The 18,404-nt window shown below is 38.5% G+C and overlaps 1 protein-coding gene across 2 annotated transcripts in view; it reads right to left on the reverse strand.

Annotated features, from left to right (window-relative positions):
• Positions 1-18,404, reverse strand: part of LOC148952763 (uncharacterized) — a 50,042-nt gene that overhangs the window by 15,418 nt on the left and 16,220 nt on the right. For both annotated transcript variants that reach the window (XM_089088072.1, XM_089088071.1), the window contains exon 2: positions 16,700-16,922. In XM_089088072.1, the coding sequence (XP_088944198.1) occupies positions 16,700-16,922 (223 nt within the window). The remainder of the gene's footprint in view (positions 1-16,699; positions 16,923-18,404) is intronic.

Here is an 18,404-nt window from a genome sequence, read left to right on the forward strand (position 1 = left end):
TTGCTAGAGTTTTATTAGTCTGTGAATAGAATTCAAAGGAGTGAGAAGAAGAGTTTTGACTTTACTCATTTGGATATATATTTGTGTTGACGATGGCGATGAGTGGAATGTTTACCCTATTAGAAGTTGATAGTGGAGTTGATGATAAGAATACAAGAGCACCAAACATTGCGGTGGAAATCATGAAAGGATCACGGCTTTGTCTGGAATGGGATGCAGTATATGCAAGATATGTGATATCCTTGAGCAAATTTAAAATGGAGGATCAATTATGTTTCGCCACTAAAGTTGATATAGCACACGTGAATAGACTTCAATGTGCTTTAAGTGCATTGGTGAGACATATTGAAGACAATAAACAGTATCGCTGATTGTACATGCTCTGTATTATTGATGTTGTTGTTGTAATTATTCAATAAAATTGTTTCGAAATTTAAAATGTTCTCTTTCTTTTCTGGTCAGGGTTAACGAATCAGGATCAGTTTAGAGTCAGCAGTTGGAGTGAAAGGACTGAAAAATGAATACATTTGAGAAAGAGAGAATTAGATCAAATCTAGTGTTTATGGAAAAACATTTGATTTTGGATGATGATTTTCTCGAGTTATCTCTTAAACGCAGGATATTCTCTTGTCGGGGAACACTTGACAATATAATGAGGAGTGATTCCCCCCATTGGACTATTGTAAGAAACTTTTAAAATGTGATTCAAATGCATATAGTAAATTTTTTGATATATTAATTGAAACATGGCATAATCATATTGTGGATATACTTTTGAAAATAGTACCAATAGATTCAATGTAGATGGCTCCCCCATCCTTCGAAGGAGGTAACACCACAGAGCGACTCATCTCTCCCCCATTTCCCTCCACAGTGAATTTATCGAGTGAGGAGGATCAGTTTCGTGTTGGCGGTGAGTAAGTTGACATCGGAAAACGAAAAGTGTTCTATATATGTCCATTGTGCATGTACACTCTTGGCAGTTAGAAACAATGTGAGAATTGTATAATGATAGATGGCTATAGTGAAAAGTGTAAATTATGTAATCCTTGTAAATTACATAGAGGCTATGCAGTACAAATTAAAGGATGTAATTCATGTCTTGAGGAGGTGTGTGATTCTCACCCTAGAGGGCACCTGTGCTCTAATTGTCACAATGATAAATGTGACCAGTGGGAGAATACTTACCCCGCTATGATTGGAAAGAATCCTAAACGTGATTTTAGTTTATTTCTACGAGATTGGTATCGTCGAGGATTTAAATTATTCTGGGAAGAGGAATCTGGTCTACGATTCAACTGTTGGGGTAACAAGACAATCTGGTTTTTACATCACCGCTGTGATGACACCACCTACTATGACTATAAACCAAGCGATTTTTATTTGGCTGTGACAGAATGTGATTCACCACTTGAAAAAAATGTATGTGATATCGCTTCAAATAGACAGATTGAAACTCGTGAATTTCATAATATGAATGCAAATAGTATCATTGACTATACAAAGAGATATGACAAGAGTGAAGTTACATTGTACTGTAGAAAATGTGACCCTGACTTTGCAGTCAATCAAGATCAATATACAGTGAATCCAAATGATTTACCAGCATTAGTGATTCACGACAGTTGCCTATACCTCAAAGATGAAGAAATATAAAAGTGAAGATTTAAAGACATTGTTGTATATATACATTTTATTAATAAGCAAATTCACAAACATTTTTTAAGCACCTTACTCTTAGGGCACTGAAATCAATACTGTATAGGTATGAGAGGATATTTTCCACTAGAAAGTCGTTCAGACGGGGATTGTCACTATAAATGTGTAGAAACTGCTTGTAAGTATAGCCACGACATCGGAACACAAAATATAGTAGTGCATGGAAGCCGCAGCTTTTAGTCGTTAGATCCTGCACCCTCTTTCGATTTTGAATAATAGTTTCCCCACTGCTCTCAATATAGTTGCTGATGTGAGGTGTGTGGAATGTATAGGGTAGACCAAGAGGATCAAAAAATTCTATATTCTTCTTTGTTTGAAAGATGCACATCCAATGACCCGTCAGCACAGTCGACGGACTGTTATTAACAATAATCAAGGTCTTGTTCACGCTTTGAATTTTTCCAAGATAGTCTGAGGGTAGACACTAGGATTTGTACTGAGACATGTATGGGTCCATATTAAATACATTGATTATTTGACTGGTGTTCATGGTGCCAAGTCTAGTAGAACACTACCTTCGGGAGTGATTTCCCAATAGGTTTCATATTGATTTAGTGAGATTAGTGCAACACTCTCTGCAAATGGGTTTATAAATGTACACTCTAAACGTAAAGTCCACGTATGTACTATGCTTATATCTTGTGTGCCAGACAAATCAAAAACAATGATACCATGTGTTTTAGCAAACATATCTTCGGTTATACCATGTTCGAATAGGTGCAAATCGGGATCGATTTTTAGCTTTGTCATATCAAACAAGGTGCGCGATAGTTTTACAAAGTATTTAGTTTAGATGGTGATGCAATGTACTTCTAACATAATAGATGAAAGTCCGAACAAATCGACTGAATGTTTGACGTAAGTCCTTGATCAACTTTTACTTTCAATATATTAACCTGCCAACTACAAATTCCAGGGAATTTAACCATTGATAAATGATGAATATGTTAAGGTGCGTGTGACCATGGCACAAAGAAGCTCATTGGTGATTGTATGAGGACTACGTAGTTTAATATTGTTGCCATTGGCTCTCAGTTTTTCCACGGCCAAAGCACCAGAACTCATAACCTGCTGTTTACGCACATGTAGTATTGCAGAGTTGAGGGAGAGACTTGCATCTGGATTGGCAGCCAGTTCCTTTCACAATATGAAATTGGGGGGTGCAAGCGTCAATTTTATATCCACTTTAACCTTGGGTGGCAGCCAGTGGGGTATATTAAATATTTCATGATATATTTTTCCAACTAGATGTAATTCACTAGTTGTAGCATTTTTAAGTGCATCTGTACTATCAGTATTAGTAATATATTCATATCCATTGGAGGCGCCTCTCAAGTCCTTGTATGACTTCGGTGTCATCAGCATGAATTGCATATAGCTTGTATAGTTGGAGAGATTGGTGCTTGTGCTCACCAGCGTGCCATTGATGTACACACTAATTTGACGAAATAAATTATGTAGTATACAATTTTCATATGATATTCAATCGGCCCGAATCGGCATTGCATTATCAGATATCAGGACTTTCATTTGCAAATCTATAAATGTTGAAGACATGTCCATAAAGTAGTCTTCATTGGAATAAATTTTAAAGTGTATATTATCAGAGAGGGGTTGTTGTGGATAAAATTATTCATAGTACCCATGCTTGACACTCACATCGATATTTTCAGCATTGAATAGATTCAATGAGGCGGTGATCGAAGGTTGGGAATCCTTATGTGGTAGGTAGGACATTTTAGGAGAAGAAATCTAGTTTCGATCTGACAATTTTCTTCTTCCTGGGGCTTCTGGTTACACTACGTGTCGGCTTTTTCCTTCTTTTCTTTGACAAGGGGGATGTCTTACGTTTCCGACCTGAGCGGAGACTGATGAGTGATGCATTGTTTCTTGACCGTTTTAAACCTTTACCATTCTGTTTTAATCTCTCGCCAAGGGTTCGCGCACTGGACCTAAGATTGTCCGAAGCACTTTTTTTTAAATCCTTGCCAGAGCCCCAATCGTATAGTGTAGAGGATGCAAAATCTGTCGCAGCCGGTACAAGATATTTTCTAGCCGGTGTTAGCGAAGAGTAAAAGAGCTTAGAAAACCAGCTGCCAAGACCGTAGCCAGACATTGACGAGCGACCCTTGTAATAGTCCATTCCATTGCCCTGTTGTCTTGGGCCAAGAGTATTAACATAGCAGTCAATATCAGGACAAGTGAATACCAATTTTCTATTAGACATCTTGTTGTTGAACGATGGGTTGAAAATGGCATTTAATCACAGCCAAACCTTTTGAAATTGCTATGGGATCACCTAATTCTGTTCTTAGTGTTAACTGACAGAGTTCCAAATAGTAAGTGTTTACGGGAATATACTGAAGATGCTTTATATTGTAGTGATGAATATGCTCTTGATTGGGTGTTCGTTCAAGAACTCGTAGGAGGGGAACATTTGAATTACCAACCCGAGATGTTTCCAGAAAATGAAGCATAGAGAAATATACAGGTGTCCGTGGAGAAGGCAGGCGGGTAGTCAGAGAAAATGAAATTAGAGTTTCCCGCACTTTTACCATTGATTATATTGAGCTTAAAACCAAGAACATCCTTTAGGTTATCATTGAGAATAACCTTTTCGCTGGCAATGGGTGAACTAATATAGATCTTGACCTCCTCCTTTGAATAGTTGAAATGAAAAGCTCATTTTTTACGAGCGGAAATTCTTTTATTGATAGAACGACATAAATCATTCATGGAGGTGAGTTCCTCGTAGGGTAATTCAATATATGGGTAATCCATCCAATTGATTTTTTGAATTTGTTCTTGATCACCTGGTGGTGGCGGCCAATCATAGTGTCTAGTTTTTATTTCATATTTACGATCCTTTCTCAGGATGTCAGAGGTATTTTTGAGAATACAGTCGACAAGAGCTACTTCATACTGTCCTTCGTCGAATTTGATGGTGGGGAATAGTTTCGTCCAAAAATCACTTGTTCTATTCAGATCATTGTAGAGAGGATCAGAAATATTGGACATGAAAGTCAAGTAGAAATCATTAGGCATTGTCAATGTCTTCAGCACTGATCCAAGAATCAAAATCTGAGTTGTATCCTAGCCAGCGAACAAGCAAATGTTTCTTACCAGGGCGTTTACGACTCTTTAATATCTTTTCAATTTGATAAATTTCACTTGTGTTTTTAGCTTTTTGCAATTAATATTCATAAAAACCGCCGATAATCTCATCATCTGTGGTGTCTCGCAGTCGAGAAGTTATTTGTATGGTGTCCAGGATTTTGGACACTTTAAAAAGTTCAGTGCTCCATAAATAATTCCCCAGTTCGAAAATATTGGTGGTTATATTAATTCGAACAGTATCACCACCATTGAATTTCTTTTTCTTCTTTTTCTCTTTTTCACCCTTGGAGTATTGCTTTAGAAAAGCATCAAATGTATTCTCATTGTAGTGAACATCCCGAGGGCTTGAGTTGGACAGAGATCGATGGGGTCGATGATTATAAATAAACACTATTTTATATAAATAATGAATAAAAGTAAATGTATTTTTCAATGTGCAATATATTGAAATTAATATACAAATCGTTCTTATTAATCGTTCATCCCATGCAGCCTTTATAAGGCTGTGACTATGATAAAGTGTTGTATTATATTTCAAAAGAACGCTTTGCACATGTGGATTAACAAATTCACTGCCACGATCCGATTGAATTTTTCTATACGAATCCTGTTCGAGAATACTTTCAATGGCCTGAGCAACTTCGACACCTCTTTTTGATCGTAGTGGAATGGCATAGGCATAGCGACTAACGATACTAATTGCAAGTAGAATATATTTGTAGGGCACATTGTAACGTCGTTGAAGTGCGTCTAGATTCAAAAGATCTATTTGCATTATATGCAGAGGGAAAAAGGCTTTAGTTTGTCGATATTGTTTACTGTGAAGCCTGTGATTCCGATGTAGCGTTTAACTCGGTTCATTTTCTAGATACTCTTTTGCATTTTCAATGTGGTGGTGGTGGTGGTGTCGAAGACAGATTTGGACAGCGTTGTGGGAGACCTTAAACTACCCACCTTGCCAATTTTCATAGACACCTTACAAAACTTCATCCATTTCGAAAGTAGACACTTAGTGTCATTTCCACCCCCTTTGTGCTCTCTGGTGGGTGAATCATTTCGTCTTCTCTGTTGAAGAGCAGCCCCAGGTGGTGTACAATCAGTGAGGATGCTGATAGTATCTTTAAACATTGACTATTCTTCTTTTTTAAATGGTGTTGGTGGAGGAGGAATATAGTCTCTTAGTTTCTTTAGAATTTTCTTATTTCAAATAAGAATATTGGGGAAGTTTATTTCACAAAGACAGGTGTATAGATTATTTTCAAATGATAAGAGTCCTTTACTATTCATCACCATATCACAAATTAAATAAACTATAGTATAACATTTTACCTGTATCATAATTCGTTTACCGGTGCTCTCGACTTGAACCTGATGCTAATCATCAGTTTCCATCATGAGATAAGATAATAATCTTTTACTCTGTTCTCGATAGGTCACTGGCAATAGGTTTCCAATTTTCAATAAACTTGAATTCAAGTCCTTCCTCATCGATACTGCTGCAGAATCTTGAGATGTTTCCTGTTTAGGGGGATCGACGACGGTGGCAGGTCTCTCACGATCTGGTTTATGTTTTTCCACACGTCGCAATGCATCTTGAAGTAAAAGCAGTTTTTGTCGTCGGCAATATTCTCATCGTTAATGAATTTGCTTAGATTGTCTTCAAAATGTTCGATGGGCGAGAGAACAAGTTCAAATGGTGTCAATTTATAGGGTTTTGCCATTCTCTCACTAGAGAAAACTGTTTACAAGTCCTGCAATTATCGGTAGTAAAAGTGTGAAAAAGCTACCGCCCGCCTGAAGGAGCCGTTTTCTTTTAAATTTTTTCCCTTGTTTTTACAAGCCAAGGCGCGTAAAGTGGAACGATCTTGCTTTGTATGTTGTCTAACACCTTCTGATATTTGAACAGTGCTTTCATTTGAATTTAAACATAGTTTTGGTATTAGATTATTGAAATCATTGTCAACCCCCTTATTGAGTGTAGAATTTCTAATCAACAGTTTTTAAATGCTTAAAATAGACAACAGATGCCGGTGTTCATGTAGTTTCTTCAGTGTCATAATGGTGACTAATAGTCTTTTCTACTGTTCACCGGAAGGTATACTGTAATTTCATTGTTGAAAATGTCGGTGACTACACGTAGATCCTCGGGCGTGCTCTGATTAAGATCCAACAAAATGTAACCGTAGGGCTTGCTAGTCACCTGGGTGTACGCTGACACCAGAATTTTAGGGGCGCGGGGGTATATCTGATTTTTGCGAGTTTTGCACGAGATAGAATAACTAACGACTCGATAGATAATATAGACGGTGCAATTCAAAGCAAGGGTTCGCATACATTTGCTCTGATGAAACAGATTGTGTAGAACTCGGGTAACGGAAATGTGTTCATGATGGGAGCGAACAGTGACCAGTTGTAGCATTTCCTGTGAGAACTGTTCAAGGGATTCAGCCAAATCATCAATAATCAACCACGAGTTCGATTCAATACTATTGAAAACATCAAGTCTTCGTATGAATTGTATTGGTATGGCTGTGGCAATAGTTTTTATTTTATCATAGGACTCCTGCCAAATACTATAGCAATAGTAGATTTTTTTCGGCTTTTCCAAAAACATTTTATTGCAATTTTGAATTATTCTAGTTAACAGTGTTGTTTTCCCCTACATTGACGGTCCACACAGACACGATCTGAAGGGTGTTTTAAATTGATACATGCTGCTGCTGCTGTTGGGGGCAAAAGTCTGATTACAACTAACACTAAATCATATGTGCTCAATGAATAAGTAATAATTTTCTACATAGATCTATATATTCAAGAACCAAAAAAAACACTATTTCATGGCAGCATTTATTTCGACACTTCATGAAAACAAATATTTGTTCAGTCAACATGCACAGCAATAAAAATAATAATAATAACACTCGTTCAACAAGAACAGTTGACAAAATTTCTCCGGTGGTCAAAATGAAAACTCTATTTGCAGTAAACATTAAAATCACAGGACAATTAAGAAAATTTATAAATAATAAATTTTTTTATTTAAAAAAACTTTATTTACAATAAAAAAAAACACTTTTTTTTGTCAATCATCAACAACACTTTTCTTCAAAACTTTTTTTTGTAAACTTAAAAACTTTTATGTAAAATAACACTTTTTTTATACAACAATAAAAAATACACCCGGGCACAAGAACGCGCATTGTTTAACTTGATTACGGTTACTATAAAATTAGGGTCCTCCCCCCCGGGGACCACGGGGCCGACGGCCGGCCGACCGCGGGCGGGCTCCCCCCCCCCCGGGGTGGCCGCGGGAAGGGACCCCCTCCCCTCCCCCCGGGGGCCGCGGTGCGAAAAACAATAGGTGTCATCACTGCTACTGCTACAGGTTAGGTTGGGTGTGTGGTTGGGGTAGCGGTGGTTAGTGCGTGGGTGAGATGACCAGTTGAGTTAGGTTAATTTATGTAGAGGTTAGGTTAGGTGATGATGGTTAGTGTCAGATTAGGTTAATTTATCCAGACCAAGTTGATTGCGATAGTCAATGCATTCAACTCGGTCTGAAATACGATAGTGGCCGTGGGGTAGGACACTCACACCATTCTCGAGCACATAGACCTTGTCGGATATACACGACATTGCATTCTTTTCCACTCTCACAGTATAATTTCTATACTGTAGAGAGCGAATTGCAAGCACTTGTGCTCTTGGCACTAGTCTACTTTCTACACAGTCTCTGTACACGCTCATATTGAAATTGCTCTTTACAAAGTTTTTTGGCACCCCTTTAAACGCCTTCTTTTCTTCCCCACTATAAGTTTCCACACAAGAGACTTTGGGACCCGGGACAACCCCCCGGGATAACAAATCACTCCCCGTCTCTAAAGTTAAAATTGATAGTTGGTTGGGGGCTTGACGTTTCACCATCCCGTGGTAGAGGAATGGATTTCAGTTGGTGAAATCCATCCATAAGCTGATGTGGTCCCCCTTGTGCTAATCACTAAACAAATCTTCAGGCCCATTTACCTTTAACCGCAGATAATCTGTATCACCATCGTACACTTGAACATCCCCCGCCGGTGATCCGTATACCTTGCACACAATTTAAAAGAACGACAACAGGATTTATTTTTAAATTTCAATTACTGAACTACCGACTGCGATATTCTTTTTCAGTACTACATTTCGCTTTCATCTGTGTAGAAGAACCATACCGGCCTCTATGCTCGTGAATGATGTAAAATTGGGGTCGGCCATAATTCGTGCACACTCGAGAGGGTCAGTCACGACATCGCAGTGAGATCTAGTACGTATGCTCTCACACCTTTTGCCAAAATCTGAATTTAGAATGAGCTTATAAATTTCCTTCTCCACCTTTGAATTTGCCCTAGAGCGTTTATTGACAAAAGTGTCGATAAACGTTTTCATGTAGGGTCGCTGATTGAACAGTAGGACCCGAGGTATTTTGGTGATTTTGAAGACATTGCTCACCATACAATGCAAAAGCCCATGGCGAACAACAATCTTCTCCTTAGGGTCCAAATCAGCAATCAGTGTATGTTTAGAGGGGGTCCAATGCATACCCATATCCTCAACCACTGAATGAGTGTAGGGGCTCAGAGAGCCCCTGCTCCCGGAACGCGTGATACCGGGACAGACAAAATCTTTGACTGAGTCGTGAAGCGCCAGTGGAATGTGACCATCAACTTCAAAGAACCCTCCTTGTGATCCGGGGTCCTCGACTGTGTTAATGTCGGGGAACTCACCAGGATTCTGACGCCATTGATAGGTCCCACAAGGCAAAGAGTAGTTGGACATTGCCGATGAGCCCAATGACTTCATTTCCAAGAACACTGCAGTTGATTTTGCACCGGTGCTTTGTCCACTTGGATCGGTTGATAAGACGCGGTCCCCATGAAAAACATACCCCCCCCCTCATTGAACGCTCTACAAAAAGGTGTTGGTCTACATCCGTGATTAGGCCTATTTCCTCCCTGCTAATTTTTAAAATTAAATCCATTACTAAATGGGGTGTTGAAAAATAATAACCTATATCTAACCCGAACTCTGAATAGATCTGGTCTGTGTTCTTACAGACTATATCCAGCAAAGTTAGAACGTCACTGGCCAAGTACAGTCTACAATAATCCCACCCATTTTTACAATCCCCCTTGGACCACACCTTCTTGGCAAACTCATACTCCTCGGCTGTGCATTCACTGTTGGTCAGTGAATTGTAAAAGCTTCAATTGGAGGTAGTTTCTCCTCACTTAAGCGTGCGCCAGAACAGTAATAATCGTATGCATATATACCTTTGCAGGTCAACAGGTCATACATTTCACTGTCTGGAAAGTGCTGTTTAAGCAAGGGAAAGATATCAAAATTGTCGCTTATTTGCACTTGAATCAATTGACTCAATTCCTTGGGGAAAAAACTAAAGGAATCTAAAAACCTGATTTTATTACAACACGTACGCCCATTATCCACTGCCTGCCATTTCAGCTCGAGAAGCAATAACGTCTCCGCTGATTTGGGTATTATTTTGTAGGTAAATGAACTATTTACCCATGGACTATCTTCTCCCCCTCCCTCCCTATGCATATGTGCCATTGTCGGTAAAATAAATTTCAAATTATAATTTGAATTATGAATAAAAACAGGGATAAAAAACTGTTGTCTAACATTTAAATTACACGATTGATGCGCAACGCCCCGCCAAGTACGCACCCCCGATGATCGTTCCTGCCCCACCTGGTCATGTTCTCTAACGGTGCCCTGCCCCACCCGTGTCCCGTTTGTCCCCTTCGCCCCCGCCGCTGTAAACTCCCCCTTACACACCCAACATAATTTTTGATTTTTAATAGCGAGACGATCCTCTTCAGACAGCACCCATGGATAATGCGTATTTCTCAAACGAGAAATATCACCATTAGCTGTGCCAATCAGTTTAGTCAATGCCTTGTCCATGCACTCGTCCCGCTCATCCAATGTTTCAACTATTTCTAACAACTGCCTGGTGTTAGAAATGTCTCTGTGCGCGTGGGCGTATGACACTGCAATGGCCTGATGTTCTTTGACCAGGTTTGGAGATTTTGGGTCATTCACTTCCACCAACTTAGCCTCACAGTCTACAGATACTTTGGTGCATTGGAGAAGGGTGTTCTGGAAATTTTTGAAGCTTAGACGGGACCTCTCCCCTGAAACCGTTTCCGCTGTCTTATAGCCGTGCCGGCTACATTGCCTCATATGACCCCATAGTTTCAGAACACTCCGGACTTTAAAGAGGCACGTTGGACAGTAGACACGTACCCCCCGATTCGGACCCTCCCCCCGACCTCTCCTAAGGTCAGTGAGAGGGGGAAACTGACCGATGGCGTTCGGGTGACTCGGTGGCGTGTATAACATCCAAACCCAGTGTTTAACCAAATCAACTGAGGGGCCTCTTACGGGGAAAACCACCCCCTTCTTTTTAGAACGAGTTCCATCTTCAAATTCTGTTTCATATTGTACCACAGTAACGCCAATATTCAAATGGGCATTAACCCTTTCAAAAATATCAATGGCTCGAAGCGTTACTGGGTATGTTCCTTCTCAGCAATAAAAATCTACAACAGGGAAACTAGACCCGTCCCTCCCATGTATACCCCAATTGTCTAAATACGTCTTGGTAGCGTCCCGATCTAGAGGCTCGACTGCTGATATGAGGAAAGCATACTTGAAACACATATGATCTGTTTCAAAACAGATCTTCTGGACACCTTGACAACCCTCTAGATCTGGATTATAATTTAAAACTGTATCCCTTTCAGCCCCACCAGTCCCCCCTCTTAAAATAAAATCTTTCTTAATTTTACATATATTAACACTTAAATTTTCAACAAAAAGAACTAGAGAGCCACTACCATTTTCATTATAGTTCTCGAGATGCGTTATAATTTGATCCACCCAATCCATGAAAACACCCTCAAAATTTTCTAAATTTGAATAAACCAAACGCATCTCGGAATGTATAAAATGATAGTAAACTTCACTTTTTCCCTCATTCAAATAAAAAACTTGTAAAACAATGGAAACCTTAATTGAATCCCTACCCCCCAACAATTGACTTTGGGTCTCCAGAAGTGCACGAATTTTATCTACATAGTTGTGTACAATTTCTACAGGGTCAAAAACAAAATTACCACACAAAAGCGAATTAAAAGGGTCACCAAAAATCGCAGTGAAAACAACTATATGATTTAAAATTCTGTTGGACAGTTGAAAGTCTGGGAGAGTTGTTGCCCCCACCCCCTCGTGGATCTTACCCCCTCCCCCCAGCTGTTAAAAAATAACTGGCGAAAGCTCCACATCAGGTGTTCGAAGTGGAGTAGTTAGGGTAACGGAGGTTGGAGGGTTCCCTGTAAAATAAATTAAAAATTGTAAAGTATTCGGGCTCAAGTCTACCATCTCAACTGTGCTATTATCTAAATTAGTTAAAAAATCATCAAAAAACTCATCAATATTAAAAGGTACATCAATGAAATTAATAATAGCGTGCCAGTCACTGATGGCTGAATTGTCCTGAAGGTCCATTGCCCCTTCCTCCTCTTCGTCACTCGATGGTGAGTAGGGGACCAATGCACCAACCTATAAATGAAAAATAACTTATTTTCAAAGTGTTCAAATCAGCCCTACAGCTTTTAAAATTTGGATTATTATTGCTTAATAACACTTTGTTAATACGACTGAAGATAATCTAAGATATGACATAGAAGGCGACAATTTGGTCGTTTATTTTCAAAGTATTCAAATTTTTTTTTTTTTCGTTGCACATTACCCCCGTCCCCCTCTGTTGCGCGTACCTCGCCCCTGGCGCGGCTCGGAGCCCCCCCATAACCCAGTGGCGCATCTCTGGGCCCGCCTCGCGTCCCGCGATGCTTCTCGAGCCCGTGGCGCGTACCTGCCCCGTGGCACGTCCCCCAACGCGTCCCTGACCCGTGGCGCATCCTCCGACACGTCCCTAACCTTGCCCCCACAGCACCCCCCGGACCCACGACATATCGTATATTAGTATAAGATATTTACAATCTAAAACATGACATAGTAGGTTTTGTTTTTGTTCAAACAATTCATCCCAATAAAAATTATTATTAATAAACTTTATCTTCTATGTGGAAAAAAAAACATGATTTGAAAATAGTAGCCAACCCCACTCATGGTAAACAACTCCTTCAGATAAATAGTTTTTTTTATAATATTAGAATAGTTATGGTGTACCATTAGTTTATATAGCAATAGAAACTACCAAACCCTATTATGACCATAATATAGTGCATTTTTTTTTTTGCTTCACAAATATAATTTAGCAAAAGGGTGAAAACATGACATAGTAGGTTTTTATTTTTTTCAAACAAATACTCCAAAAAAAATTTAAAATTAATACTCTTTATATGCTATGGGAAAAAACATGATTTGAAAAGGATAGCCATCTCCTCTCATGATACACAACTCATTCAGATATAAAGTTTTTTTTTTTGTAATATTTGTAGAGGCAAGGTGAACCATTCGTTTATCTCCCAATAGAAATTACCAAACCCTACAATTACCATAATATAGTGCCTTTTTTTTTTGTCGTAACTAATCAAATTTATCCAAATGGCGAATTCGAGCACTTGACGTGATTAAAAGGGGGGAACATTATATGTACTTTTGGGAGAAAAAATCTTTAAATAGCACCATTGAGATATACTTTTACGCAGTGTTCGAAAATGTTGCATGTGGAACCAGGCCTATAAAAGTTGGATGAAATTGATAGATATTTCTATAACTAGAGGTAAAAATGCTTACATTTTTATATCTCGGCTGCACTTGGGTGCCAGAAGGCCTGGATAGCGAGTGTTGGAGGGTGTACGGAACGGCATCGCTATGTTTCTGTGCGATTGGGTCGGCTATTTCACGATCTTGCATAGATGAGTCGGCAGGGTTCTCCATATTATAAGAAGCCATCCATTCTCTTTTCGGTTTTCGACCGGACTGTATGGTGGCTGCCTCGTCCACTTTTGCTTTCTTGGGTGGAGGGGGTATGCATTCTTCACAATTGTCCTTAAAAAGAAGAGAAAAAGTTAGTATCTAAATAATTTGCCCCCCTTTTTTACAGAAAGAAAGTTAGCACCCTCATCCTTTCAATTTTGTTTAGTTTATCACTAAAAAAGCAAAAAGTAAAAATAAGTCATGAAATTTACTACGTTAATCCTTTTTTGAATATGATACTTACGGATCACTAAGCAGTTAACAGTCCTTACTATGGATTATCTTTATCACACCCCCCAGAAAAAAAAATAAACCCCAACAACAACCAACGGAAAATAAAACTGAGACACGACATGGAAAAATACCTCCTCACCAGCACCTAAAGATATCGCTTGATTTTTAATCTGAGAATTAGGGCTCATTGACCCTTTCAACATCCGGCCTATTGTGTATATTATAACACCCCACCAAAAACAGTCAACTGACAATATCCAACACTGACATAATCACGGAGTAACAAGAAAAGGGAAAAAAACCACTCCCCCCCCCCCCACATTGAAGTTAAAAAATAATTTAAAATTACACAAAAAAGATAAAAAAATTTAGTGAAATATTATAAATTCATACTTTTTTGACTCGGAGACAGAATAATTACGGCTCACTGATCCGTTCAAAGGCCGGCCTAGTTTGTATATTTATCACACCCCCCCAGAAAAACAGACCACGGAAAATAACCCCATGGAAAATATCCCTGAGAAAAGACATTGAAAAATATCCCCTCCCCCCACCGAAATATATGGTAAAAATGCTATTCAATTTACGCATAATAGTGCATTGTATCTTTTTCTTAAACCCAATCCCCCTTACTTTTCACGAGATGAAAAATTTTGTTTTCACCTTACAATGGAGGTGTTAGACTTGACATTCTCTTTTCACGCGAAACTGATTTTAATTTAACTGGAAAAAGTATCATTTTTTTCAGCGGAAGCTTTTGCTATCCAAATTCATAAGGATTTAGCAAAGCCGGATGTCCTTTAAAGGGGTGTCAGTAATTATCATATGATTAAATCATTGAGAGAAATCTGTAAGTCAAAGCCATAGCGGTGAAAACACTATATTAAGGATTGACAGACAGTTGACAGTTTCTTTTATATAAGACCCGGAATATATATACAACATAATTCTGTTCGTAAACTGTTGGGGAAAGACCGATATGTTTGACATAACGAAAAAGAGCGTATTTTCTTCATTGTATCGAGTATGAACATATTCTCGGGCGGTTGGGATCGGGGTGGGGGGGGCATTAACAGAAGAGGGGAGAGGGTGACCACGGAAAAAAAAATAATTTTGAAAATAAAAATGAAAACAGAACTTACAGGGCTAATTGTAGTTGCAAAGACGTCAACTTCATCAATAGTATCCATTCTAGTTGTTTGAAATGTGTTCTTGAACTTTCTGATAATTTAATCACATTGCATACCCGTTATATACGAAATCTAAAGGGCGAATTGTTATGTAACGGGAAAATCATATGTAAGCACGTCTCTGATTGGCTGAGAAGGAGGATGTATCCGACTCGATGATTGGTTGAGAAGGACACATGTGATCTAACTGTTTCATGTTCCAGGACACCTTGACATTCACCCCTAGCATGCACTTGTCCAAAACAACAATAATAAATAAATACCTCAGGGCTAAAGATTAAAGAAATCTTAATGTTTCGTAATTCCCCCCTTTATGAATCAACAATTACCACTAGCGATTATGTAAATCAAGTTCTCTGGATAGGCTAGCCAAACAAAAATTAAGAACTGTTTGTTTAATAATTACACCATCTTGAAACAATAATTTCACATAACGATTATGTAAATCAAGTTCTCAGGCCAGGCTAGCCAAACAACAATGAAGCCATGTTTGTTTCTTAATTTCCCCTTCGTGAATCAATAATTTCCCCTAGCGATTATGTAAATCAAGTTCTCAGGGCAGGCTAGCCGAGAAAAACATCAAATAAATCGACCTTGAAAAAAGAGGTCATTGAGCGATTACGTAATCTTTCTCCCTAGGGACTCTATGACCATATTGTTTCATAATTCCCCACGCTCGTGAATCAATAATTCCCCCATCGATTATGTAAATCGTCCCTCATGCCATTCGCACGTGGCCAAACAGCATCAGATCGATTGAACTTTACACACACACATTAGACTATAGCGATAATCCTTTAATCAATAATGTCCCCAAACTAGAATTAATCTCACCCCTAGGTCCCGAAGTCTTTTAACAAACCCCCCCGAAAGCTTGACATTGACAACAATTAGAATAGTTAGATACTCAATTTATAAATTTTGTCCCAGATCGATTAAGTAAATAACTCCTCATGTCATTCGCACGTGGCCAAACAACAACAGATCGATTGACCTTGACACACCCACATTAGACTCGATCGATAATCCTTGAATAAATTATGTCCCGTCAGCATTAAACTAAATTGTAGATGGCAGCAGGGGTGCGTGACACGAGTCAATAAGGCCCTTCTACTTATTACCGTGTTTTTAGTTTTTTGGACTCGATTCGCCAACGAAGGGGAATTGTCGAGCAGGAATTTCCTTGGGATGGGGATTTTCCACGGAGGAAGAGTTTCTCACTGATGGGAACTTTCGGATTTTTCCGCAAGGGAGAATTTACCACGTGAGGGGGATTTACAAGGGGAGAATTGTCCATGCGGAGAATTTTCCGAGGGGATATTTCCTTGAATTTTCTGTCTTTTATGATTGCAGCAAATCGCGACAGGTAAGCTAGTACAATATATATTGTTTATTCCTTAATTTTGTCGTTGGGGGGAGGGGGGGGGGTAAATCACCTTTCTTTCGCAATGCCTCATTTTCCTTTTCCAATAGTAAAGATTTCCTCTTCTGATTGTCCAGTTCGAAAGTAAGAGCATTTGGTTGTAGCTTATTTCTAACATTTCTCTCAATAATAGACTCAAGCAAATTTTTATGACCCTGCTGAGTCAACTGAGCCTGTGGGATCTTTACTGATATGTCCCTGGGGTCTATTTGTAGCTGTCGAGACGTGTTGACCTCCTAAAAATAGAAAAACATAGTTGGTTACGCTTGGGGACTAAACAGAATGTTCTTTCTTTTGGTTCAAAATGTAAAACAAATGGTTCTAGCAGAACTTATTGACACTAAATTCAAAAATCCCAAGTTTTCCATGGCTTGTAGTTATTGTACAATTTTTTCCGTCTGTTTTGTTTAAATTTGGGTGCTCTGGATTTATTTTTCTTTCAAATGTTTATAATTTAGAATAGCTTTCTTAAAGCAGCTGCAAAGTCTCAATTTCCAAACACTGTCGAATTTTATAGTCATCTATTGTTACTTTGTCATTAAATTTTGTCATATTTTTTTCGAATTCTTACAGTGTAGTTTTTCAAAGCAACTGGTAGCTGAGTATTTCAAACTCAACTCCTAAATATAGCTTCATTTGTCGTCACATTTTATCATTTTTTTCTTCTCCAAATTTCGACGGTTAAAGAAAGTTTTCTAAAGCAGAAAACTTTTTTTTTTTTTTTGATAGTTTAAGAGTTTTCTAAAGCAGCTTTGAAGGCTTGATTCTGAAATATAGTCATATTTTGTTGTCTTCTATTGTTAATTTGACAATTTTTGCCGTCACATTTTGTCATTTTTTTAAATATCCATATTTGCATGCAATAATCTTTTGAATTTTTTTATTGCCTGAAATGTCAAATGTTCAAAAGTTATCAGGTAAAATATATTGATTCAAGACAAACTTTACTCACATTTTCGATTTTATCATTCAAATATACATCAGAAAATCTTCCCAAAAGTTCCGATTATTTTTTTTTTTAAATACAGGTTTTGTTTACTTGTCAATACACTAGGAAACGAAATTAAAATTCTTTAACACAAAAATTAAAATAGCTAATTCTAACCGAACTTTGTACGTCAGACTAAAAAATTTAATTGGAGCTTCTAATTTAGCCAGAACTGTCAAACTGACGGTTATTTTATTGTCTTATCAGATCTTGCTTTGTTGTCACTTAACGGTAAGAGAGAATCAGAATTTTTTTTTCACTAATTAAACGCTAATGCAGGACTCCCAAAGCAGAATCAAAGAGATAAATTTGATCAAATTAGGCAACCCCCAGCCACGCCCCCCTTCCCGGAGAGAATCAGAACATTTCTTCACAATCTAAACTCTAATGCAGAGGTCCCATGTTGTCATTAATTCAATCAGTTGTTCCTTGGTAAACGTTAATTAAACCACCCCACCCTCGCGACTCAAATATAAGCAAAAAATCTGAATCAAAGGGATAAATTTGGTCAAAGTAGGCAACCCCCAGCCACGCCCCCCCCCCTTTCAGAGAGAATCAGGACATTTCTTCACAACCCAAAACTCTAATGCAGGGCTCCCAGGTCATTAAGTCAATCAGTTGTTCCTGGGTAAACATTAATTACACCACCCCACCCTCCCCACTCAAATATAAGCAAAACAGCAGAATCAAAGAGATAAATTTGATTATACTGGGCAACCCCCAGCCACGG

This window comes from Artemia sp. Qi Xiang Cuo, chromosome 4, assembly GCF_049724085.1.
Source record: "Artemia sp. Qi Xiang Cuo chromosome 4, ASM4972408v1, whole genome shotgun sequence".
NCBI lineage: Eukaryota > Metazoa > Arthropoda > Branchiopoda > Anostraca > Artemiidae > Artemia > Artemia sp. Qi Xiang Cuo.